We start from the raw sequence: 26268 nt of genomic DNA, 5'->3' as shown, positions 1-26268 counted from the left end.
AGGATTAATTCATAAGAAATGCTAGCCTGCTTCATTGGTCCAGTGTGTTGTGGTTATATTGCCAATAATAACCCTTCTCATCTTGGGAGCCTAGCTGGCGTGAGACATGGGATTAGGTAGATGACCAACTGTTGTTGTGGACATTTTAGACAGAAGCCAATATCAAGGACCAAATATCAAAGAACTTTTAGTGTTGTCCAAATGTCTCAGTGGACCTTTTGGACAGGACCAAATGTTCTGCAAGGGCACTGCTATAACAGAAAGATATCTTAGTGTGCCACATTAGTGAGCAAGAATTTATCAGGAAGAAAAGGCATGAAGCACACATGCAGAGGCATGAAAGCCTGACACATAGTTGTGTGTTTGCAGTGTTACCAGCACTGATGATGCTAAGGTGAAAGCTGGGTGAAGGATGGAGGGAGATGGAAGTGGAGGGTCACAAGGTCAAGTGCCACACAGCCTGAGAGACTGCACTGGGGCTGTGGGTGGATTGCTCAGTGGAAAAGTGGTACTTCAAGGAACTGAGGAGGGCACATTTTAGAGAACTAAAGCAATTGTAATGGTTTAAGTGAGAGATGATTCAACCCAAAATCAAGGCAATGGCTGAGAAAACAGAGAAGAGATGATAGTTTTGAGAACCATTTAGAAATTAAGTGGGTACAACTTGTGGTTTGAACGTATATGGACGTTAAGGAGAGGAAGACCCTAGGATTATTATAGGTTTATACCTGGGTGACCAAGTAAATGATGGTGCCATTAACTGAAATGAAATATAGGAGAAATTACAGCAAGCTTGGGGGAAGGGGACATAATGAGCTCAGGCTTTGTGAGGTTGTATTTGAGGCACATGTGAAGTATTTGATTGTGTACATGGTGCAGGAGCATCTAATGCTGGGGAGGTTTAGTATTGGAGAGATAAAGAGCAGTAAGAGCCATGCAAGGAAATAAGGGTAACAAGGTGCGAACAGCAGAAAAATCAAGCTGAGAAAATGCTGCAGAAACTTTACCATTTAATAGGGATCTTACTCCTATATCTATTGTTTTTTGGAAAAGAGTAGCTCTGTATTCCTTCTCTTGTGTGAGATCATCCTGTTCAATCAGCATGTCAAGAGCCAGAAATACATGTGTTTGAACCCAGCTCTAATATTAAGAGCTATGTGAACCACTTGAATGCAAAACAAACAAAACAAAACAATAAAAACCAACCCTAAAACTAACCAATGTGGTGAATGACTGCAATGGAAGACTGATATTGTAAACACTCTTTCAAACGTGTGTAACACAGACCAGTTATATCTTCAGTGCATGAAATCATAAGTAAATAAATAGCCATATAGGTCACAAATACACAGAACGATAAATGGTTAATTTTGCTTTTCCCAGCTATTTCCCTTCACATATTATTTTTACTTTCTTTCTGACTTGGATACCTCTCAATTTTTGTGAACTTCAACAACATCTTGTGGGCTGGTAGGTGGTAGCACAGGATCCCACTAACAGGAAGTGAGCTCCGAGTTGTCTGGAGCGGAATCCTCTGCCATGTTCCTAACTGAGAAGGGCTCTCAGACATGCGGAGGTCTCAGCAGGTCCGATGTTTTGTGAAAGCAGACCTCATCTTCTGATGAGGGTTGCAATCAGACTTAAAAGAAATATAAGATTTGATAATACTTTCAAAACTTGTAAAGTGTCCAGGGTTGAAGGGAGATTGCTGGGCAAAGCGGAGAGTTTTTGTTCTTCATATCACACTGCTTAAGAGAGCTGAGTATTTGCAGGTTGTGGTAAGTCTCTGGTGGTTAAAATCCTTCTTTGGGAGTGACAGTGTTTTGAAAGAGATAGGAGTCCTCTTCTGCTGTCAGCAGATGGGTGAAATTACTGTATTAGCCATTATAGTGTCCTGGTGTGGGCACAGCTGTAAGCTGTAGGAAGCGGTGAGGGCAGGTATTCCTCTCAAGAAGTCAGACTTAGACTGGAATCCACTTGGGAAAATCAGGTGCCCACAATACTCAATTAGGCAAGGGGAATGAACAGTCCCCAATCTCCTCTGGATCCCCACCTTAGTGACTAAGTCCTGGCTCCCCATCTCAACCCACATTTGCTATTCTACCTTTTCACCATTGTCACATGGGTCCCTTTGCCTGAGGGCCTCTTAAACCCAGCAGAATCTGACAGTGACCCTTGGACTGGCAGTGTTATGCAAAGAAATGATGATGCCTTGTATTTCTCTATGGGGGTTCAGGTTCTTAGAGGTTTTATAGAGAAGGTTCTATAGTCAGGGATGTGATGGCTGCAGGATTACTGTATAAGGAAGAGACCTTATCACCTACCTGGACCAACACTGAAACCTGAGTAAGGAGAGTGTTTTGTTCTTCTGCAATACCACGCAGTACAGGTAATACCTGCAAAATTCAGTCTGCGTGTTGTCCCAGTGAGAGGATCCTGAAAGGAACAGAAATACTCTATTTATGTATATTAAGTCATTAATATTTTATGACCTGTCTTATTCTAATTGGATCATTTTGCTACTGTATTTGAATGGGTCATTCAAATAAACAAAACTACGATTTTTCTCCTCAACTGAAAGAAGATGTGTGCTGACAACTATGCCTACAATAAATTCTAGGCATATTAAGAATGATCTGGGTGAATACTCGCACTAAACAGGCACATGCTTCCTTACTACTAAGTGTAAACGACTCAGAGGCTCACTGGACTAGGATGGTGGGAAGACTGCAGAGCCAACCAAAAGAGGCTGTCGTGAGGTCTGAGAACTTAACAGAAGGGTGAGCCCGCGGGGCCAGTTTGGGTTGCGGGGATCCTCCCGCCCCAATCAGTTGCGAGTGGGCAAGACAAGGAGCGGACCCCCGGGTGGGGCGCGCGCGCCACCCGAGTTCCCCACCCGCGCGCCCCTTGCGCCCGCCACGTCCTAGCCTCGTCCCGCCTGGCTGGGCGCCGCCAGTCCTGGTAGCCTCGGGACTGCGCTTGGCTGAAAAGAAGCCCTGGGGCAGAGCGAGGAGCCAGGCTCAAAGAGCCCATGCTGGGCTGCGGGTGCACGGCGACCCTGAGAGCTGAGTGGGACCCGGGAACGCGCTGTTCGGCAGAGGCCAGGGCGACCTCTGGACCTCTCCGCGCGCCTCCGAGAGCCAGAGGTGAGCTTTGGGCTTTGGAGAAGCAGTCCTTGGAAGCTGAGACACTGCACTCGAGGTATCTTGTCCTTGGGGCTCAGAGAGCGGCAGTCTGAGGACCTTTCCACCAGGGGACCGTGCCTACGAAAGGGAGGGGCATCTCAGGAGCTAAGGGAAAGGAACGAGAGCTCTCCTCCCCACCAGGCACCCAGCAGTGTGTCTGTTATCTAGGGTGACAGCGAGACGTCTGTCTCCTTGTCCGCCCCGGGGTCTGGCGGCCACGGCGGGCAAGAGTGGGCCCTGGACCCCCAGCACCGCGGGCCTCCGCGAGCTAACCCGGGCGCGGGCAAAGTTTGCCTCCCCAGGTGCAGCCCATTCTCTCGCTCTCGCAGCCCGGCAGGTGCAGCCTTTCCTCACGCTCTACCTGCAGCTACCCAACCATGGAGCCCCCGGTTCAAATTTTCCGCGGGGACCCGGGCCCCACCTGCGCCCCCAACGTCAGCAGCTGGGTCCCGGGATGGACCGAGCCTTACAGCAACAGCAGCGCGGGCTCCGAGGATGCGCCGCTGGAATCTGCGCACATCTCCCCCGCCATCCCGGTCATCATCACCGCAGTCTACTCGTTGGTGTTCGTCGTGGGCTTGGTGGGAAACTCCCTGGTCATGTTCGTGATCATCCGGTGAGCGCAGGGTCGGGGCGCCGCGGTGGATAGGGCCAGGAGGGAGGGTCAGGGCCTGCCACCAACATCTGAGGTGGGGAGCCTACTAGCTAGTGGGGAGCCGGCCAGATGGTGGGGACTCTCTACCGTCTATGCAGCGCTTGGGAGATTCTCAGAGGGTGACCTCTTAGACGTGAACGATTTCCTGGGAGGGTTTTTGGTAAGGGGCTGCGAGGTTCACACAGGGTGAATCCCAGCGGCCAGAGGCTCTTGAGGATGTAAGAGTTACACCTCCTGAAAACTCTGTGGACAGGTTAAGTACTGGGGTGTGGAACAAGGCCAGTGTCACCTGGAGAGAAAGCTGGTCCATTTGCCTGGCGTTTTGCTTGGATGCCTGTGCCAGTATGGAGCACTTTGTTTTGCTCTTTGAAAGTATTTCTTAAGATAAATTTCAGACCCACTGAATACACTGTAGATAATTCAGAATTTCCAGTGATTCATCAAATTAGTGTTATATTTTATGAAGCAAAACCAATATACTATTTAAGGTTGTTGGTATCTATACATGAGCCCTTTTTAGTACTGAAATGTTATTTTTTTAGAATATTACTGACTTTTGTAAATAAGCCATCTAATATTTATCCTCTAAAGTATGTGTGGTTTGTGGATGTTTTCAAAAATTGCTTTTTTTTTTTCCACCATGAGAAATCGAATATTTTGTTTTCTTGTTCTATTGTGGTATTGTGTTGAATTCAACTTCCAATAATAAATATCCAGCTATCCACATAATACTAATCACATAATACTAATTTTCTGGTAAGTGAAGTTAATCTTATTTTGGCCTCTTTCAACAACAACAACAACAAAAAGAAAGAGAAAGAAAGAAAGAAAGAAAGAAAGAAAGAAAGAAAGAAAGAAAGAAAGGAAATAAGAACACCCCAACTTAGTTCCAGCTGCCCTTTGAGATGTATGCATTTCACTTGATGGTGTGCAGATGCACCTTTGAGAATGAATGAGAAGCTTACATTGCTTCGAGAAGTTCCTGTGAAATAACATGTGCAAGTCACTCTGTTTAGGGGCATTGAAAAAAAATGAGGAACTAATTTCTTCTTTTTATCCTGAATTTAGTTTTAAAACAGACTTTTTATTTAGTCTGCGCTTTAAGAACAATATCTACAGTAGCAGGAGTCTGATTCCCTTGGGAAATCATTTCATACAGATGCCTTTTATCTTTTTTAATTTTTTTTTTATCTTGGGAATGTCAGGTCTTTTATCCTCATCCATGCTCTGGAACTAAACACCATCATTTAAACTTCCAAATACATTATAAAGCTCATTTCACCTATAATTAGTGTCTGTAGCTTGGTACCCTTTGTTTACATAATTGCTTATTGCATTTTACAGGAATTCTATCCAGTGAAGAGTAAAGGCTACAGAAGTGGAGAATATTTTAAAAGCAAATTGTTTTTCCAAGTCATTAGTAATTTCAGGGCAGCTTCCCATTAGAGAGAAGATTATAGTAACTAAAAGAAAAGGAAAGACAGTTGTGTTCTATATTATAATTGAATCTTTTAAAAGATCTTGGTACAGAGGTTGTTGTTTTATAATAAAAGATTGTTACACAAAAAGAGAGTGCTAAGAAAAAACCCAACTCTATTCCTATTCATATTATATTTAAGTGCTTATGTAAAACAGATACAGTTTATTGTCATTTGCAAGAGCATCTGAAGTTTTTGTTTGAGAAGAGCTTCTTAGCTGCTTTATAACTTTTTATACGGCTCTGCAGACTAGGATTAAAAACAAGAAAAATCCTAGAATATGTGCAAAAACAATGAGGGACATTAGACATGTCAGAAAAAAGAATCATAGATTAGGCTATATTAATATATATGGTATATCCAGGACTAAATTGGTTAGAAGAGAATAAATTCAGCTAAAAATGCAAGGGTAGTTAGATAGTTCGCCTAAGAACATTATCCATCCTTTCACTTCATTCACAACTATTTGGAGATTTTGATAATAAATGAAAAGTGAAGAGTTATACTAACATCCCAGAATGCTAACCTATTGAAATGATAGTTCGCTTATATCTATAGCTAAGAGGATTGTGGATTATTTAGAATTTGTTCAGACTGATATATGGTCAAAGAATCAAAAAATAAAACCCCAAAAGAAAAATTGGTGGACTTGGATTTAATTGGCTCAGATGAAGAAAGGACTAAGATTGGGGAGGTAACGTCAAGAGGGCTCTAGAATGCTCATCAGAACTGAGAGCAGAACTCGAGTGTGGATACAAATGCAGCTCTTATAACTGATGTTGAGGGCTGAGCAACATTGCTTGAAAAGATGGAGGCTCACTTTTGAAAAGAACACCACTTAAAATACACGCCACAGGATCCAGGTGTAGTTCACTTGTCTAGGATCTCATTCTGGAGATGGAATTTGGATGCTTGGATGGGGTAGGTGCCAGTCTAATATGGCCAGCTAAGACCTGGGGAGAGAGTTAAGGTTGTGAAAAAAGCATTGACTGCTTTTGGACCTGCCTTACAAATTAAAGTTTCAATTATTTTTATCATTTAATGTGTGCCATCTGCCATGATTCCCTAATATTAGGGCACATTAGCCCTTCACTGTGAAAACCTTAAAATGTGTGCATTCCAGCCACTCCCCCCTCCAGGCTTTGGGGTTTGTGGCCCTGAGGTGGGAAGTTCTTCCTCAGCCCTTGATCCATATATTTGTGTCCTCCCAACACTGTGTGCCCATGGATGTGACACTAAGAATCCAAACCTTGTGTTCTCTTTACCCGCACCCCTGCCCACACCTTGGACCTTGCCAGGTAGGTGGCCTCATTTCGAACATTTTAAACATCCATTCTCCCGCTCTCATTACAACATCCCACACTGACAGCTCTCTCCTTCCTTAGCAAAAATAATTAAAATTTAATGAACACTTGACATATGCCAGGCTGGTAAAGCTACCTACTTCGCATGAATTATTTTATTTAATCTTCAGAGCCATAGGTATATTACCATGCCCATTTAACAGATGATGAAACCAAGACAAAGAAAGATTAAATAAACTGACTAAGGCCACAATTTGCTAACTTGTGGGTCTAGAATGATCCCAGCAGCCTGACCCCATATCCTGAGCTTTGGTCCATTCTGCTATTTATTTTCTACTAGACCACTTCTACAGATCTAGGGACCTTCTTATTTGGCAGCCCTTCACTTTCCCCTAGACAGTTTCTTCTTTTCTTACCTAGCCTAGAGCCCAGGAGCCATAACTTCAGCTTCTCTCCAAAATATACTCAATAACCATGCCCAATTGCCACTGTCTCCCACCAAACCTTAATCCTGGTTTCAAGCTGGAACCCATCTTCCTTGTTCCTACATAACCAGCTAGCTTAATGCTGCCGAATAGAATCAATTTCATCTTTGTCAGGGCAATGCCCCTGCCTTCAAGTGTATCTGACTCCAATTCTGCCTAGTTTTTCTGTACATCTTTTCTATTTTCCAGAAGGAACCCATTTCTTTCACCATTTCCTATTTAAAACAGCCTAATTTAATTGGTACTGAATCTCAAGCCCTCTATCTGACCATATTCTCCACTGTGATCCTAGCATTCAGCTGCTAGGAACCCTCCTTCTCTTGCCCACCTGTATTGGCAGCCACCTTCCTCTCCTTCCCTTTCATCTACATCAAAGCGTTCCCTTCCTTCTCTCCAAGGCAAATCTCTACTCCAGTGTTTTGAACCTGATCATCTCCTGCTTTCCTGGATCTTTGCCATATCAGTTATCTCTTTTCTACTCTATCCATAATCTCTCCCCTTCTACTGTTTTTGTCCTGTAAGCACCTGGGCATCTTACATATAATCAATACCCATGAAGCTTCCATTTTTCTGAGTTCCCTTAGCTAATATATTTTCATTCTCTTGTCTGCCATAGGTCATCTTCTTGGAGGAATAATTTCTCCTCTTCATTTCCTTGTCTTCTGCCTGTTCCTCAGCTCAGTGCACTTAGGTTGTCTCTCTGGTGCGTCTTCACCAAAGTTGTAGCACTCATGTTTCAGATGCTTTCATTAGGTTGGTTATCACTTGATTTCTATGGAGATTTGGCATGTTTGACCAAGCTTACATTCCTCTTTCTCTGACAGCATCTTGTCCTTGGCTTCCTTCCACATCCTTTGGGTTTTTCATTAGTCTCCATCACAGACTCCTCTTCCTCTTATGTTTCTTAAATGGTCATGTTTTCCAGAGTCTTCTTAACTCTCTTCAGTGTTCTCACAGAGATGTATTAGTCACATTTCCACTAGAAAAACAGAACCAGTAGGGGATGTACATATGTTAAAAGATTTATTGCAAGGAATTGGCTTACGTCATTGTGGGGCTGGCTAGGCAAGCCTGGAACCTATATGGCAGGCGTCCAGAAAGGCAGGCCACCATCCCTAGGTGGAATTTTGTCTTCCTCAGGGAAGCCTTAGCTCTGCTCTTAAGGCCTTTCAACCCTTTGGATCAGGCCCACCAGATTATCTAGAATAATATTCCTTGTTTAAAGTCAACTGATCATGGACTTTAACCACATCTACAAAGACCTTTACATCGACACCTAGGAGAGTGTTTGACTGCATATTTGGGGAGAGTAGCCTAGCCAAGATGCCACAACAAACTGACCATCACACTCTTAATGGTGTTATCCGTTCCTGTGGCCATCACATTCAGGAAAATTCTGACCAATCCTAAAACCATGAATCTGTATCCCAGGTATTCATACATAGCTGAAGACTCAGTTGGCCTCTTTCCTTCTGGATATCACTATATGATTATCTTGTAGGTACCTCAGGTTTCTAGAGAATCTGCCTATATTAATTTGTAGTTGCCTCTATAACAAAGTACCACAGAGTAGGTGACTTGAACAACAGACATTTATTTTTTCATACTCCTGGATTCTAGAAGTCCAAGATCAAAGGGTTGGCTGGGTAGGTTTCTCTTGAGGCTTCTCTCCTTGGCTTGCAAACTAACCATCTTTTCCCTGTGTCTTTACATTGTCTTCCATTTGTGTGTGTCTGTGTCCTAAAATCCTCTTCAGATAAGGACCCCACTCATACTGGATTAGGGCACATCTTAAGACCCTATTTTACCTCAGTAAAGTCCCCATCTTCCAATGCAGTCACATTCTGAGGATTAGGGGTTAGGACTTGAACATATGAACGTGGGGTAAGGGAAACAATTCAGCCCTAAACACTGCCTGTTCTCTTCCTGTTCTACCTAAGAAAACACTCTCCTCAATCTTCAATATTCATGCTAATTATGTAAATGTGTTCTTTTAAAAAATATATATTTTTATTAATTTTTTAGAGAGAAATAGAAACATCAATCAGCTGCCTCATGCATGCCCCTACTGGGGATGGAGCCCACAACCTGGGCATGCACCCTGACCTGGAATCAAACTGGGACCTCTCAGTCCAGGGGACAATGTTCTATCCACTGAGCCACACCCACCAGACTATATGTTCTTTTTTATTTTATTTATTTATTATTATTTTTTAAATCCTCATCAAAGATATTTTTTCATTTATCTTCAGATAAAATTGGAGGGAGGAAGAGAGAGAGAGAAGGAGAAACATTGATGTGAGAGAGACACATCAACTAGTTGCCTCCTGCACAACCCCTACCAGGGCCAGGGAAGATCTGCAACCCAGGCATGTGCCCATCACCAAAATCGAACCCACAACTCTTTGGTCTGAGGGCCAATGCTCTAACCACTGAGCCAAACCTGCCAGAGCTGTTCTATTTTAATTTGAAGAAAAGCTTTACCTGACTCTATCTGGGCCTCACAGTTGAATTGTGATGGTCTGACCAAAACTCTGTGGCTGTAACCAAACTGGGGAAGTATGGGAGGAATGAGGTGCCCCAATCAGAGTGTCTGGTACAATGCCTGCCTTTTTTCCATCCCAGCTGTTTTATTCCTCCTCCTCAAAGTGCTCATTGTAATTATTGCAGTTTATGTGCACACATATTCCACATTCTCTCAAATGTCAACATAGCCCACCTTAGAAATATCACCATGCTACACCTAGAGAGGCATTAGAGAAAAGGCAGAGGTATATTGGTATAATCAGCCATGTGCTGCTCCCTAGTATCTATAGTTAGTCTTACCTTAGACTTGGTTAAAAAAGATATTATCTCTTGGATTCAATATTAAACATTTTTTTTAAAGCAAGGATAGCAGAGATAACTTCAGAAATTATTCACAACAGAGCCTATCTTGCATTTCTCAAAGTAATTTTATCATTTGACGAGTTCTAAAAAGGGAACAGTGATTTTACTGCAATTGTTTATGTGGATTAGCTAAATGGAATTATTTTCTCCTCTGAGGGACATGTGATTACAGAGCTGTTTCAGAGATGTAAGACTAAACAGCCCCTACCCCCTCCAACCAAAAAAAGAAAAAAATAATAATAAATTGGTGATCAGTTAGAGCTCCTAAACTCTAACAGACCCAGGCAAACTTGTAGTCTCCATGGACAATTTCTTGATTATGTTGACTTTACACATGACCATTTTTCCTGGTGCCTGACTTGGAGTTAGTCCCAGAGGAACTTGTCTCTCCCTGGGGATGGTAGCTTCTCTCCATTAATCATTCACCTTCATCTTTTGAGCAACAGTATCTTTATGTGAACTCTGCAGTCACACCTCCTTTTCCCCATATTAATTTATGAAGATGCTCAATTGTCACCCCAGGTGGCTCCGAGTTCAGCTAAAAACCTAAAATTGTTAGACCTGTTTTAAAAAGTGGTTTCAGAATAACATTTATTTCTCAGCAAAAATTCAACTTACAGATTTTTGTTTCTTTCTTTGGAGGGGATGCTAGCTTGTGACTTAGATAAGGAAAACTTATGTAAGGAGAATAGATTTTAGGAGTGCAGGTAATACTGTAAAAGACTTGCTGATCAAGCAAGTCAGAATTTACATAAAAGACAGGAAAACATGTGATGAATTGAAAGATGCCAAAGGAATTGGTCCACAGGTGGGCCAGGAAGACTTCAGATTAAGATTAGCTAGAGTTATGAGCATTTAGAGATCAGCTATAAAAATTAGAACAATCTTCTGATCTCCTCTTGAGCTCATTAACTCATTATTAACTAAATTACCTGCACAACAAAACTGGAAACTCTGTGCTTTTCAACGTTGCTTTCCACTTAGTAACTGTGCCTCCTCTCTGCCAGCACCCTGTAGCCTACAGTATACAGTATACAGTTTTCAGTATAAAAATGGACAAATCATTTAAGACATCCACATACTTATTTAGATAGCTGTATGCTAGGAAACAAGACTACAGCCACTTGTGATTTGTAGTTATTCACTGGGTGTTACTGGCCACTATAAACATGCTGTGTACACTATTGAATATACTCAAACATTGTTCTGGGAGGCAGGGCCCTGACTACAGACAGGATGAGCAGTTACTGGGGTGCTGGCTATTCCAGGGAAATCATTACTTTGACATTCCCCTTCTATCCCTCTTCCCACCACTGCCCTGCAGGGGTTGTGATGCTGTGTAAGTCCACCAGTCTGGATCTGTGTCACTACCTGCCTGGTGATTGCAGTCTCCACAGTCAGGGACTCGGGGACTCAGGGACATATTCCGCTTCTCTGTTCTCTTTATAGATTTTGCTCTTTGCATGGCAGAGTAATTATGGGGAAGTGAAGGAGCCTGATACCTATGGAAATATGGCTCCTTTAGAACGCTACAGACTGAGGCTATTTCAAAGCCACATCATTGGAGAAACAATAACTGACTTTCCCCTCTTTTTCTAAAATTAATAAGCTATTTCCTTTTAGGAAAGAACCATAATTTCAATAGTAAATAGCAAATTAATTTCATCGAGATAAACTGAAGGTATCTGCAGGATTTAATGAAACAAACTCGTGTTTTCAAATTAATTCTTCTGAAAATTCACATCAGTACAGCCATCATTATTTTTGAGCATTTTAAACATAAAATGTAGAAGGCTACGAGTCTGGAAAACACTCGCAGCAAATGAGTAAGTCATATTGTGAGCAATGTAGGGAAAAGATAAGAGCTGTCTTTCACTGTCAGTCAAAGGACCGCATTTCTCGGGGGCTTCAGAGCTTTCCTCTTGCTGAGTGTGGTGTTTGGGGGGTCTTCCGATTCCTCAGGCAGTTCCAGCCTTGGAAGTTGAAGACCAGCTTGTAGGTGTTTATTGTTTTCCTTACGCTGGAGCTGTTCTCTGACAGCGCCTCAGAAGGCTCAGATCTCACGTTCACACTGCCTCACGAATGTGTGGTTCCAGACAGTTCACTCACTTCCTCATGTTAAAGGTTGCCTGCCTTTATGACACTTATGTGACCACACTCATCAGAATGTTTTTCAGTCGTTAGCTGATGGAGGTGGCAGAATTCTCAGAATCACATTATTTCTCTAATAAAATTTCTGATTCCTTTAGAAGCTTTGGAATGACAATCCTGAATTTCTTTACTTGTTCGATAAGAAGTCTGAGAACCCATGAGAATCACCTTCACAAAAAAATGGGAGCATTGTTATCTTATGGGATTGCGATATGGGTTATTTGAACTGTGGTAGATAATTAATAATAACAATAACAATAATAACTGCAGGAACAGCAATAATGACAACGAGGATTGGCATTCACTGAGCAATTATCAAGTAATTGGTGCTTAGCCATCAAGATTATGGATTTATCATGCTGTCATAAAGCTGAAAAGGAGTTTCTGATTAATGAATCATGATTTAAATTAAAAAAAAAACAACAACACTTGGACAATACACTGAGTGGGGAGAGGTAAACATGCAAGCTCTGAGATCAAACCTCAGGGTTTGAATTCCTGCCATGCCCTTTATAATTATATTACTTTGACAAATTTACAGACTAAGGAATTTTACAGAGGCTTCCATCCACATAAGAGAGGAAAGAGGAGTTGGGGAACATGAAATAAATTAGACATATTCTCCAGACCACGGGCATGCTACTAATTATTTCAAAACTTGATAAAATAGGCATCCTAGTTCCCATTTTATAGTTGGGAAACTGCAGTTCAGGGTTCCTAGTAACCTTTCCAAAGCCTATCAATTAGAAGGAAAAAATGATTAGAACCCAGGTCTACCTAATCATGTAAGGCAGAGAAGACCAATCTAACTCTATAGAGACAGAAGAAAATACCAGGGAAACAGCATGAGAGTAGAAGTCAAAGATCGTGCCTGCTAGAGTCTTTGCTAGTATTAGGGATTTGGGGGAGAAATTTGAAATAGTAAGAGATCAGTTTTTAAGCTGCATTTTTTTTTTTTTTCCCAAGAAGACAATGTCTGAACAGGTAGCATTTCAGTCTTGCTCATTAGAAATCTTAGGCTCTTTCACAGTAAATGTACTTGCTTAGTTGTCTTTGCCTTTATAAAACCTCTGCTCTGAGAATTGGCCTTACAAATTTAATCACCTTCTAAAGCTGAAAGGACATTTAAAATAGTTGAGTAAAAACTGTAAGACAAAACATATTTTTAAATAAACTCACTCTCCAGATTAAAGCACGGTTTAGACAACAGAGCATCCAAATGGAAAACAAAAGATATTGTCTCTAGTACCAGTCCTTATAATGCCTTCATTCAAGCACAAACAAATATGTTTCTTAATAAAGAGAGAAGAGTCCAGCTGTTGTGGCTCAGTGGTTGAGCATTGACCCATGCACCAAGAACACATGCCCAGGTTGTGGGCATGCAGGAAGTGGCCAATCAATGTTCTCTCTCATTGATGTTTCTATTTCTCTCTCCCTCTCCCTTCCTCTCTCTCTAAAATCAATAAAGAAAAAAAAAACAACACTTTTTTTTTAAAATAAAAAGAGAAGTGGGGAAGGGAAGATCAAGGTGCTGGTGGCATTGGGAGACTGAGAGTGAAGTGTGATACTGTGTGTCAGAAACTTGGAGTTGGGCCATCCACTGCCTTTACCCAATGTATTGCCAGTTTGGTTTTATTAACATTATTTAACAGGAACTGAAACTCAGACAAACCTTATACTGAGTTTAGACTCAGGACTATGTGACTTCTCATTAGATCACACACTGTTTCCAAGGGGAGCCAAGGCTGTTCTATAATTTTATGGTAAAATAAATTTCTCGTGTGGAAAACTTGTCTTGAATGACACCAACACAGCGATCAATGAATACCACTGATACTGGTTTTATAGCCAAAGCAGAAGTGGTTTTCCATAAGACAACTCCTTTTAAATGGTCTTTAAAAGGCATGACCATAACATTGAGAAAGCCTGGATCCTTGGAAGGTTCACAGGGCATAGCTGACTTAATTGTGATAAAGTCAACAAATCTGAAGTGGGTAGGAAGTAGTTAACATATGGATTTTCCCAACATATGTTAGCATTTGGCCTCTGAAAGCCTGCTGATATAGTTGGGAACATTTCATGTCCTAAAGATCCCTGAGGAAACATTCTAAGTAAAAGAATCCTCTTAATTCAGTTTTAGTTGAAAATGGAATTGTTCTAAACTTCATGTTGTAATGAAAAGAATAATTTGGGTTTAAAGACAATCTTTCTGACCTACTTTTAAATTACTCTTCCCTCACTTGGAAGATGAAACAAATTAAGTACTTGAAAACTCACTCACATTGGAAGTAAAGAACAGAATTCTTTCTCACTGACTGTACTAGACTACGTTTAGTAATATGACAGATATAAAGGGAAGAACTTAGCCTCCTTTGTTTACATAATGCATCGAAAATGATAAACTAGTGCACAGTGACAAACAAAAATTGACAGAGTTGTTTTTTAGCCAGTGAAACTGAAAGGAGCTGTATGATATGCAAGTTGAAAAGATCTATACTACATATATCCATCTATGCTGTTTTCTTTATCTGTTAATTTTTTTTATTTAAATATATTTTTGTCCTAAAGTCAGAGATTTTTGCCTATTTTTATATTTACCCTAAAGTCTGAACTAGTTCTTTTGCTAATATTAGACACTCAAGAAATATTTAAAAATTAAGTAAATGAAAGCAAATGCAATAACCCAAAGGCTTTCACAAATACATTTACCTCATGGATTTGACATGCAGATGAAAGGAAATGATCTCATTTCTTGTCTTTTAGATACACTAAGATGAAGACAGCAACCAACATTTATATATTTAACCTGGCTTTGGCTGATGCTTTAGTTACTACAACCATGCCCTTCCAGAGTACGGTTTATCTGATGAACTCCTGGCCATTTGGGGATGTGCTGTGCAAGATAGTCATTTCCATCGACTACTACAACATGTTTACCAGCATATTTACCTTGACCATGATGAGTGTGGATCGATACATTGCTGTGTGCCACCCTGTCAAGGCGCTGGACTTTCGCACCCCCTTGAAAGCAAAGATCATCAATATCTGTATTTGGCTCCTGTCTTCATCTGTTGGCATATCTGCAATTGTCCTCGGAGGGACCAAAGTCAGGGAAGGTAAGGGCAGACATTTTCATTTTATTTTTCAACATGTACCTTTTAATGAAACAGATTCTTAATTTGGGAGTGATTAGAACACACATCTAATGAAAAAGTCAAAAGACAATGGAAATATAATGCCTAAATCCATGGAAGATGAGAAATAAAACAACTTTGTGTTTCTTTCCATATTTAAACACAAGATGAAATAATGACATTACCTGAACACAGAACCCAACCTTTTTCCTATTTTGAAAGTGCTATCAGAATCTGTAGAAATGGAGCTGAAGGTAAGGAACCATAGGCATGTGGAATTATGAAATACAATTCCTTTGTATTTTTGTGATTCTGAGATACACCTCCTCATTCCTCTTCTTTCTCCCAAAAAAGGGCCCTGAGCCCTGGCCAGGTGGCTCAGTTGGTTGGAGCACCATCCCATACATCAAAAGGTGGCAGGTTTGACCTGATCAGGGCACGTACCTTGGTTGCTGGTTCTATTTCCCCAGTAGGGTGTGTACAGGAGGCAACCAGTTGATATTTCTTCAGTGTTTCTCTTTCATCTCCCTCTCTCAGAAAAAAAAAGTCAATAAAACATATCCTCAGTTGAGGATAAAAAAAATTGAAAAGGGCCCCTGAATTATTACAGACATATTGCTTTTTACGCCCTTCTCCTTAGAGGTTTATCTCAACATTACTATCATAACAGCTACATTTGGCTGTAGGCCATTCAAAATAGGGTTCACAGATGGCTGATAGTCCAAATGACCAGACCATTACATTTTAGATATATTAGTCCTTACCCCATGCCAACAGGATACTTGATATTTTCCCTGTATGTCTAGGACAGTGGTTTTAACCCTGGGCTGCACATTGGAACCACCTGGGGACTTTAGTAAATACTGCTTCTGAGTCCCACCCTGGAGGGTCTGGTTTAACTGACCTGAGGCCCAGTCTAGACTGTTAAGATCTCCCCAGCCTGACCCAGACCTGCAACCAAGGTGAGAACTACTATTCTAAGAGTTTTGCTTTACTAGTAAAAGATAAAAGAGTGAAAATATATATGGTCTTAATAGAAACTCTAGAGGAAAGGGGAGTAAAACAATGTTATTTACTGCCTTACCAGGTGTCATAAAACTGCAGTGTATTAGGGAGGTTCATGACGCCTGTGAGTACAAATAATTGAATATGTGTAGCAGGGACTTTCTACGTCATGTAAAAAGATAGGTGCTAAAATCATAGCTTATCTTGCATGCTACACATTTTTTTTTTTTTAATGGAGCACAGTTTTCTTTTTCTTCTGAAACTATAAAATGAATTTCCAGCATAGCCACTGTAGGCGTTAAGCTATAATACCTGGTAGATTTTAAGAAATGCCGAACTTTATCAGATAAGTGTCTTTAAATATGATTAATTGCCTACGGGAGTTTTTTCTTCAGACATAGGACTAATGGAAATAAAATGGCAAGAAACTCTGAGCTTTAGGTGTTCATGAATAATGACTTGGGTTTAAGAGGAGATGCTGCATATACATTGTGAAGTTGAGAGAAGAGACTAAATAATAAAATAAGATGGATGGTTTTTCCCAGAGCAAATAAAGAACTGATTTTTATATTTCATGATATACTTGTAGATATAACCACTACACTCCTCTAATCATTGTCAGAAAATGACATCCTAGAAGAAGTGGCTATCAATTAGGTTTTTGAAAGAGGAAATGAAGATAGATATGGATTTTCCAGGAAAGAGTTGCTGTAGATGAATGTGTGCAGATGCAATGGAAGAAATGATCCACCAGTATAAGCAGAAAATTAATTTGTGCAGCAAATAGGGTGAAAATTAAAGTAGTCTTTTGGACGGCTCCATTCTTTCTTTGTGCCTTTGCTTTTTGAAGCAGATTTTGTTCACGTGATGAGAGATTGCCTCCAGAGTGCTCATTTTGGAGTATTGTATCACACTGCATGTTAAGTGTCCTGGATGACCAAGAGGAGTATTTAGATAATTTTTATGTACCGAATCAGAGCTGAATGGGGTTAGTAGTTCATAGTGCTGTTTGTGGAGAATGCTCACTGAAAGGAATCAGGCATTAATTGCATTAAAACACATTCACCAGGACAAGAAATCTTAGTTAATGCTTCTAAGTTGACTGTTTATTTTTGGTTAAGGGCACAGCTTTTGGAAGCAAACTGCCTAGGATTGATTGAATCCTGATTTCACCATTTATGGGCAGTAATACTTTGGAGACATTACTTAGACCTCTGTGCTTCAATTTTCTCATCCGCAAAACTAGTCTAATAATAGTGCCTACGTTCCAGGGTGTTTTGCAGATCTAAGGAGTCAATGCATGGAAAGCTGGTAAGCAGTGCCGGCATCTAGTGAGCACTCAAAAATGTTAGCTGCCAGCATCATCATCTGACATTATGAATTAACAGGTCTTGCCTTGTTGCTTATGCTTATGCTTATCAACATCTACAGGGCATTAATTCAATATTGAGGGCTCTGTGTACAGCAAAATTTCCACTGTCTGGACCGAATGTGTTAAATATAGTATTTTACATTATATTTATATATTATATGTGTGTGCACTATTTATTTTGGAAATTCATAGTCTGCCTACTTCTCATTCTTATTCTTATTATAGTAACTAGAAACAGAATTATTCTTAAAAAATATAATTTGTTTTTTAATAAACATCTAGTTTAGACATTAGAACAAGCTTTATCTATGAAGCCATGAAGCACTGGAACATGTACCAACAAGCTATGACCTTCTAATGTTATTATAAAAAGAGAAGTCATACTGCTTAAAAAAACACTTTATTATTTTATGGTTGACATGTAAAAGGCTGTGCATATTTAATGTATCCACCTCAATAAGTTTGGGAATCACTACATATCTGCGAAACCATGATCCCATCAAGACCATAGACATATCTGTCACCTTTCAAAGTTTCCTCTTGCCCTCTTTATTATTACTTTTGTATTTTTATTAAGGACTTTTGATATAAGATCTACCCTCTTAGCAAATTTTAAGTTCTGTATTTTTAGGTCTTGGGCCTGTGCTGCAGACTAAATCTCCAAAACTTATTTACTTGAATCACTGAAAGTTTATACCGTTGGCTATCATCCTCTACACCCTCCCTGACCCAGCCCCTGGAAACCACGGCACTACTCTGTGCCTCTATGAGTTTGACTATTATATATTCCACATATACGTTTGATCATACAGTATTTGTCTTTCTATATCTCGCTTATTTCACTTAGCATAATGTGCACCAGGTCCATCCATGTTGTTGCACATGGCAGGATTTTCCTTTTTTCTAAGGCTGAATAATATTTCATTTTATTTATACTTTTTTATTCATTCTTCCATTGATGGATATTTAGGTTGTTTCCGTGTCTTAGCTACTGTGGATAATTCAGCAATGAATGTGGAATGCAGGTATCTTTCACAATCCTGATTCTGGTTCCTTTGGATAAATACCCAGAAGTAGGATTGCTAGATTACATGGTAGTTCTATTATTAATTTCTTGAAAGCACTCCGTACTATTTTTCATAATGGCTGCACTAATTTGCATTCCCACCAACAGCACAAAAGTTTCCTTCTCTACATCCTCACCAACACTTGTTATTTATTTATTTATTTTTGATAAAAGCTTACTAAACAGGTATAAGGTGATATCTCATTGTGGTTTTGATTTGCATTTCTTTGATGATTAGTGATGTCTTCTTGAAAGAAATGTCTATTAACTTTCTTTGCCTATTTTTAAACAAGGGTATTTGCTTTTCTGCTATTAAGTTGTAGTAGTTCCCTTTACTATATTTTAGATATTAACCCCTTGTTAGATATATGGTTTACAAATATGTTCTCCAATTCTGTAGGTTGCTTTTACATTGTATTGATTGTGCCCATTGCTCTGCAGAAGCTTTTTTGGTTGAAATTAACTTTGTATAATATCACTTGTTCATTTTTGTTTCTGTTTCATGTGCTTTTGATGTCATATTCCCTCAAATTATCACTGAGATAAATACCAAGTAGCTCTTCTCCATGTTTTCTTTCAGGATATTCATGGTTTCAGGTTTTAAATTTAGATCTTTAATCCATTTTGAGTCAAATTATATGATTATGTGTATGTTATAAGATAAAAGTCCAATTTTATTTTATTTATTTTTTATATGTGGATATCCAGTTTTCCCAACACCAGCTCTTGAAGAGACCATCCCCCTCCCCCATTTTGTATTCTTGGTGCCCTTATTGAAGATTACTTAACTATATCTGAATGAATTTTTAACTTTTTCTCCTGTTACTGATTTCTTTTTTCATGTGGTCAGAAAATATATGATTTCAAACTTCTTAAATTGGTAAGACTTGCTTTGTGGCCTAACATATCATCTGTCTGGATAATATTCCATGTGTGCTGGAGAAGAATGCATATGCTGATGCACTGGAGTGAGGTGTTTTGTATATATCTGTTAGGTCAATTTTATTACAGCGTTTAAATCTGCTGTTTCTTTACTGATTATTCAATCTGGATGATCTATCCATTGCTGGAAGTAAAGTCTTGAAAACCCCTACTACTATTGTATCATTGCTTATGTTTTCCTCCAGTTCTGTTAATATTTTCTTCATATATTTAGGTACTCTGACGTTGAGTACATATATATTTTAATTTTTATATCCTCTTGAGGAACAAAAACATTTATCATTATATAATGACCTTATTGCCTCTTGCAACAGTTTTTAACTTAGTCGATTTTGTCTGATGTAAGCATAGCTTCTCTTGCTCTCTTTTGCTTACCATTTGCATGAAATATCTCTTTCTATGCATTTATTTTCAGCTTATGTATGTTCTTAAAGCTAAAGATACACTCTTTTCCTCAAACAGAACATTTCATAAGCATGGTGTGTTGGACTTATGTTTCCTTGATGATTGCCTCAGCACTCTCCTTTCTCTCTTTTTGGTATAAATTAAGGTACATTGCCCCGCTGGTGTGGCTCAGTGGTTGAGCATCAACCCATGCACCAGCAGGTTGCCGGTTCAATTCCCAATCAGGGCACATGCCCAGGTTGTGGACCAAATCCCCAGTGGGGAGCATACAGAAAGTAGCCAATTGATGTTCTCTCTCATGGATGTTTCCATTTCTCTCTCCCTCCCCATTCCTTTCTCTGTAAACGTTGACATTTCTGGAGTTTATTTTCAACTCTATCATTGTTTTTTTTTTTAATTCTTGTAAAAGTAGCTATAGTTGATTATTTTACCCATTTATCAAATATTAGAATTCTTACCACATGCAAGACAATTTGTTCAAGAGGAAGCTGATCCTTAAGAGTGAAAAAAAAAAAAAAAGAAAAGTTTCTAAGTTAAACATCAGCCCTTATGGTGCTTTGCTTATCTTAGAAGGTATTCTTTCATAATAACTACATTAATAAGTTCATATTTAAGTGTTTTCATGTAATACTCATTTGTTCAATTTATTCTCCTTAAGTACCATATGTTTCTGCCACCCTATATAGCAGGGATTAAATATGGCAGGTAGGATACCTGTACAAAAGTTGTTTACACTATGGATGAAGAGAAAAACTTTAAAAAAGGTAACACATTCTTACAGAACACTCTCTGTCATTATATAATGATAAAAATAGGATGAATTTAATATAGAGTTAATATAAATTGCAAGGGAGAGGACTACTCAAGTGGATTGACATCTATATAAATGTCTGAAGTGACATTTAAATTGAGGCCAACCACAAAAAGGAGACAATGTGGAAATACAAAAAAGTTAATCAGATAAAATGAAACAAAACAAAACAAACAAACAAAAAAACATTTGATTCAACAGACAAATCAAACCCAGGGTAATACATTCTTTTTCTCTTTTAGCTGTATTTTACTATCAATGTCTAAGAAAAATAATACTGAATATTTTCTATATAGCCTAAACCTAAACCATATACAAATTTTGTTTCCCAAACATTATTAGAAAAAAAAAACTATAATATTTTGAGATACTTCTTTTCAAAATAGTATTTTCTTTTTTATTTTTAAATTACAGTTTACTTTCAATATTATTTTACATTGGTTTCAGGTATATAGCATAGTGGCTGGACAGTTATATCAGAGTAAAATATTTAATAAAGCTATCCATCAAAAGTTGCTTAATAACTATTTTTTTCTATGATGATAGTGATGATTTAAAAAAAAATTATTTTAACTGTTCTTAGTCCTATAAATACTAAAGCAGAAATTAAAAGAGGTGCTTGTTCATTTCTAAATATTATTTTAGACAACGACTTTTGTAGAACCTCAAATACTCCAAGTTATTCTGGAAGCTTTTATTTATTACTGAGAGGCTTGATCTGGTATTCAGTTGATTATATTCTTTTTATTTTAAAGTATTTATAATTAAAATTATAGTAAGATATTTTATTTTATTGAGGGATATTTAAAAATATGTTTTTATTGATTTTTTAGAGAAAGAGGGAGAGAGAGAGAGAGAGAAACATCAATGTGAAAGAGAAACATCAATTGGCCTGCCTCCTGCACGCCCCCTACTGGGGATCGAGCCTGCAACCTGGGCCTGTGCCCTGACTGGGAATTGAACAGGGACCTCTCAGTCCATGGGATGATGCTCAGTCCACTGGGCCACACTGGCCAGGCTTTATTGAGGGATATTTAATTAAGAGCACATTAAAATGTTTTAGAAAACATTACTGATAGAACTGTTTTCTTATTTAAACATACTCTTGTGGTATTTTTGAAGTAGATTTTTCCAACATCAGAAGAAAATATTTTCAGTATAAAAATTACACTCAATATTGCTCACAATTACTTTATCCATAAAGAAGGATCAGGACAGAAAGAGTTTTACCTGCTCTGTGCTCCATGACTACTCAGAAGAAAGAAGAAAAAATGTGGGTGGTTGATGCTTGGGGAAGAGAGGAAACCCTGGAATGGTTGAGCGGATCCCCAGTTGAAAGGATTACAAACGGTACTTATCCTGGGTCTCTGCTTTTTCTGGTCTCCATTCTTTCTAATATTAAGGTAATTCAAAAAATAAAAATACTTTCCATCAAAGAGAAGCAGAACATGTAGTTTTCTAAGTAATCATATAAAAATACTTGTTTTATCTATTACATAGTCAATATTGGTAAAAATGAAAAATGTGTTTGATTTGTAAATTTCCTTGATGATGTGATGATCGCTTCTTTTTCTTTCTCCCCCTTCCTTCTTCTAATTTTTCTTCTCCTCCCCCACCTTTTGTTTCTTTCAAAAAGTTTATTCATGTTTCAGCAGTGCCGTTAATCACAAGGATCACCATTGGTTCCATTAAATCATAATACCTGGGTCATATTTAGACAAATTTTATATAAACTTTCACTTACCTATATAATGGTTTCTTGTAAACCAGTTAATGTTTTAGGACAAATTGGCTTTTGTTAAATTAAGTGGTTTGATTTGCAATATTCAGTCATTTATTATAAATAAATACTAGCTTTTATTGCCAGAGCCTTGGGTCTAGGAGAATTGTTAATAAACAGAAATGGAAATAAATGCTTATACTATAAATTAACAATTTAGCTGTTCTGAAAGTCATCAGTGTCAAACCAGTTTCCAAAACTAGATGATTCATATTGATAGCTAATTAAATTTACTCTGTAGTGTATGTTACCAGTAAATGGTGACTTTCTGGGTTCATTGTTCCATGCACAAAGAATGGTCAATATGCATGGTATTCATTCCTAACTAGGTGATTTGCTTCAGGTAATATCATTTCACCATAATTGAACCTTTTCAACCAAAAGTAATAAAATTCACATTTAAAAAACTTTGCAGCCATGGTAATACTTATTTTCTTTTTGTGGTTTTGTTTGTTTCGTTCTCTTCTTGCAGACATGGACATCATTGAGTGCTCCTTGCAGTTTCCAGATGACGATTACTCCTGGTGGGACCTCTTCATGAAAATCTGCGTCTTTGTATTTGCCTTTGTGATCCCTGTCATCATCATCATCATCTGCTACACCCTTATGATCCTGCGCCTAAAGAGTGTTCGACTCCTCTCTGGCTCACGAGAGAAAGATCGCAATCTCCGTCGAATCACCAGGCTTGTCCTGGTGGTGGTGGCAGTCTTTGTCATCTGCTGGACTCCCATTCACATTTTCATTCTTGTGGAGGCTTTGGGGAGCACCTCTCACAGCACGGCTGCCCTCTCCAGCTATTACTTCTGCATTGCCTTAGGTTACACCAACAGCAGCCTAAACCCCATTCTCTATGCCTTTCTTGATGAAAATTTCAAGAGGTGTTTCAGGGACTTCTGCTTTCCAGTGAAGATGAGAATGGAGCGTCAGAGCACTAGCAGAGTCAGAAATACGGTTCAGGATCCTGCTTACATGAGGGATGTTGATGGGATAAATAAACCAGTATGACTAGTCGTGGAGATGTCCTCTTATAGTTCTCCAGGAAGAGAAGAATTTAATGATATAGGTTTAACTCAGATTACTACTGCAGTCTGAGATGGAAAAGTAGAATTTCTAACAAACTTTTAGAAATCTCATGGTCTGAATTCATAAACGAGGCTGCATTAACGACCCAGGTCAATGGAAGCATCAAGGCTGTACGGATTGAGTACAAAAGATTATTGATCAAGCAAATATAACCCCTCAGGAGGGCAGGGAAACAAGGCTGATTCCCAGTTCCTTTGATGAACAAGAAACAAGACTTTTTCTTCTGGTTACCTAGCTTTAGTTCAGGATTTAGCTTCTGTGGCCTTCCAATGCAATGTGGTTTCAAAAGCTCTGTTTAGAAAGCAAAGCAAAACAAAACATTGGTTTCAGAGCTCAGGGGGCATCCAATCCTGATACTTCACATTGACAGTAACACCAGTAAGAACAGCAACCATTTCCAGTGCTCATGCCCAGCTCGCTTTATGCTACATGGACACACATTTCATGTGCCTGTGTGCTGAAGATTCTACCTTAAGTTTGATTTGGACTCACACCTGAAATGTCTGATGTTCATATATAATAGAAAACTATCTTAATATTTAAACATGCAAAAGATGGGTTCCAATACAGTTTAATTTATTGAAGAACTACATTTTTAGCATGTTATTCAGATAAGTAATCTCATGATAAAGCATGTCCTGATGTTAAGAAACATAAAGTGGCTTAAATACCACCAAAAGTATATGTAGATCCATCTGTAAATAATAGTGTATGTATAAACAAGAAATGGGTTTGCCTTCCAGCCTGGCAGTTTCTTGAGGGCATGTTAATAATTTCCCTGAGTTATTTAGAGTTGATGCTGAGACATTTTGCTGCAACATAAGCTTCTCTCTGGGAATCAATCAGTGTCGCCATCTCTTTGTGACTCCCTGAGCACCAAATAGTTCTTTATACTGCCCATAACTCCTGTGTTAATGAATCAAAAAATATTTACTTCACTCCCAGGTTGTAGCCTTTGCAGAATCTAGTTTATATGCAACATCTCTTTATGAATATCTCTCTGATCATCAAGGGAGGGCACTTTGCTCATGTAAATAGCAAGATATTATTTTGTGGCTTTCAGTAGAAAGTAGAATTGTTCCTAGCTGTGAGCTGAATAAGGACATCATGTCACTTGTGGTGCTTGAACATAGCTTGCACTGTGTTCTGTGAAGAGTGTACCTGAGAGGATAATGCCGTGCACATCACATTTAGGGTAATTTCGCTAAAACTCACAGATATATAAATTCCTCCTTTCTTTTTCTGAAACTTATGGTTTCAAAAGTAATGGCTTTTTCTGTAACTTGCCTGGGCAGAAAAAGGGATGATTTAAAAATAACACTCATATTTTCTTTTTTTTTTTTTTTTTTATTGATTAATTTTTGTTACAAATGATTCTCCTTTTTTTCCCCCACTGATTCCCCCCTCCCCCTTCCCTCCCTGCCCCTTCCCCAGATTGTTGTCCATGTCCACTGTTCATGCATACATGCATATAAGTTCTGTGGTTCATCCCTCTCTCACCTCCCCACTCCTTAGGGGATTGTCCTCAAACTGCTATGTTCATTATATTCCACAAATCAGTGAGATCATATGAAATTTGTCTTTCTCTGTTTGGCTTGTTTCGCTTAGGGTGATACTTTCCAGGTCCCTCCATGTAGTCTCAAAGGATAAGAGGTCTTTCTTTCTTACAGCTGCATAGTACTCTATTGTGCATATGTACCACAGCTTTTTAATCCATTCGTCTACTGATGGGCACTTGGGCTGTTTCCAGATCTTAGCGATTGTAAATAGTGCTGCTACAAAGATGGGGGTACATATATTCTTTCTGATTGGTGTTTTATGCTTCGTAGGGTATATTCCTAGAAGTGGGATCACTGGGTCAAATGGGAGATCAATTTTTAATTTTTTGAGGTGACACCATATTGTTTTCCATAGTGGCTGCACCAGTCTGCATTCCCACCAACAGTGTACTAGAGTCCCCTTTTCTCCACACCCTCGCCAACACTTGTTGTTTGATGATTTGTTGATGGCGGCCATTCTGACAGGTGTGAGGTGATACCTCATTGTTGTTTAGTCTGTATGTTATGTTACTAGGATAGCACCCTCTGAAATTTAATTGGAAAATCAAAGGTATAGACCTGTATAACTACACACATTGCCACTTCATAAGTCCTGTTCACTGTGTGCTCTCTCTCATGTAGATACTCTTTTTGGATTGAAGATTTCATATGTGGCTTCAGTGTTTTAATATGATGATGTTTGTCATTTAGTCAATTTCAGATTTTCATGGCAGCAAGCTGGGGTTTTCCAGGATTAAAACATAGAGCTCTTTTGAGCATTTCTTAAATTGTATTGTTTTTCTTAGATGTTCTTGTAGTCTTATAAATAAAAGTGGATAGAAATAGGTTAAATATGGGTTGACATTCACCCTGTGATCAAAAATCTTGGATATTATATAAGAAGGGTATTTACATAGCAAGTAATCTTAGAAATAAACCCTACTGAAGTGAGGAATACAGAAGCCTCTTTACAATGGTAAAACCC

At 38.9% G+C, this 26268-nt stretch overlaps 1 protein-coding gene across 2 annotated transcripts; it reads left to right on the top strand.

The window, feature by feature from the left end:
• The first annotated feature begins 3509 nt into the window (after window positions 1-3509).
• On the top strand, window positions 3510-23761 carry OPRK1 (opioid receptor kappa 1). 2 transcript variants are annotated; one of them, XM_036264091.1, is made up of 3 exons: window positions 3510-3801; window positions 14911-15263; window positions 23135-23761. In XM_036264091.1, the coding sequence occupies exons 1-3, from the start codon at window positions 3563-3565 to the stop codon at window positions 23665-23667; spliced, it is 1125 nt and encodes a 374-aa protein (XP_036119984.1). In that variant the 5' UTR covers window positions 3510-3562; the 3' UTR covers window positions 23668-23761. The 2 variants fall into 2 exon arrangements, with proteins under 2 accessions (XP_036119984.1, XP_036119985.1); XM_036264092.1 differs by lacking the exon at window positions 3510-3801 and adding an exon at window positions 13194-13215 and having other exon boundaries at window positions 14913-15263.
• The last annotated feature ends 2507 nt before the right edge of the window (window positions 23762-26268 follow it).

Source organism: Molossus molossus, unplaced genomic scaffold (genome assembly GCF_014108415.1).
Source record: "Molossus molossus isolate mMolMol1 unplaced genomic scaffold, mMolMol1.p scaffold_m16_p_16, whole genome shotgun sequence".
Classification (NCBI taxonomy): Eukaryota; Metazoa; Chordata; class Mammalia; order Chiroptera; family Molossidae; genus Molossus; species Molossus molossus.
This window is presented reverse-complemented; position numbering and strand designations above follow the sequence as displayed.

Excerpts from the sequence above, each read along its gene's own strand:
- OPRK1 (XM_036264091.1), top strand. The coding sequence starts at position 3,563 with ATGGAGCCCCCGGTTCAAATTTTCCGCGGGGACCCGGGCCCCACCTGC. Across the intron at positions 3,802-14,910 it reads GTCATGTTCGTGATCATCCG|ATACACTAAGATGAAGACAG; the intron begins GTGAGCGCAGGG and ends CTTGTCTTTTAG. Across the intron at positions 15,264-23,134 it reads AGGGACCAAAGTCAGGGAAG|ACATGGACATCATTGAGTGC; the intron begins GTAAGGGCAGAC and ends CTCTTCTTGCAG.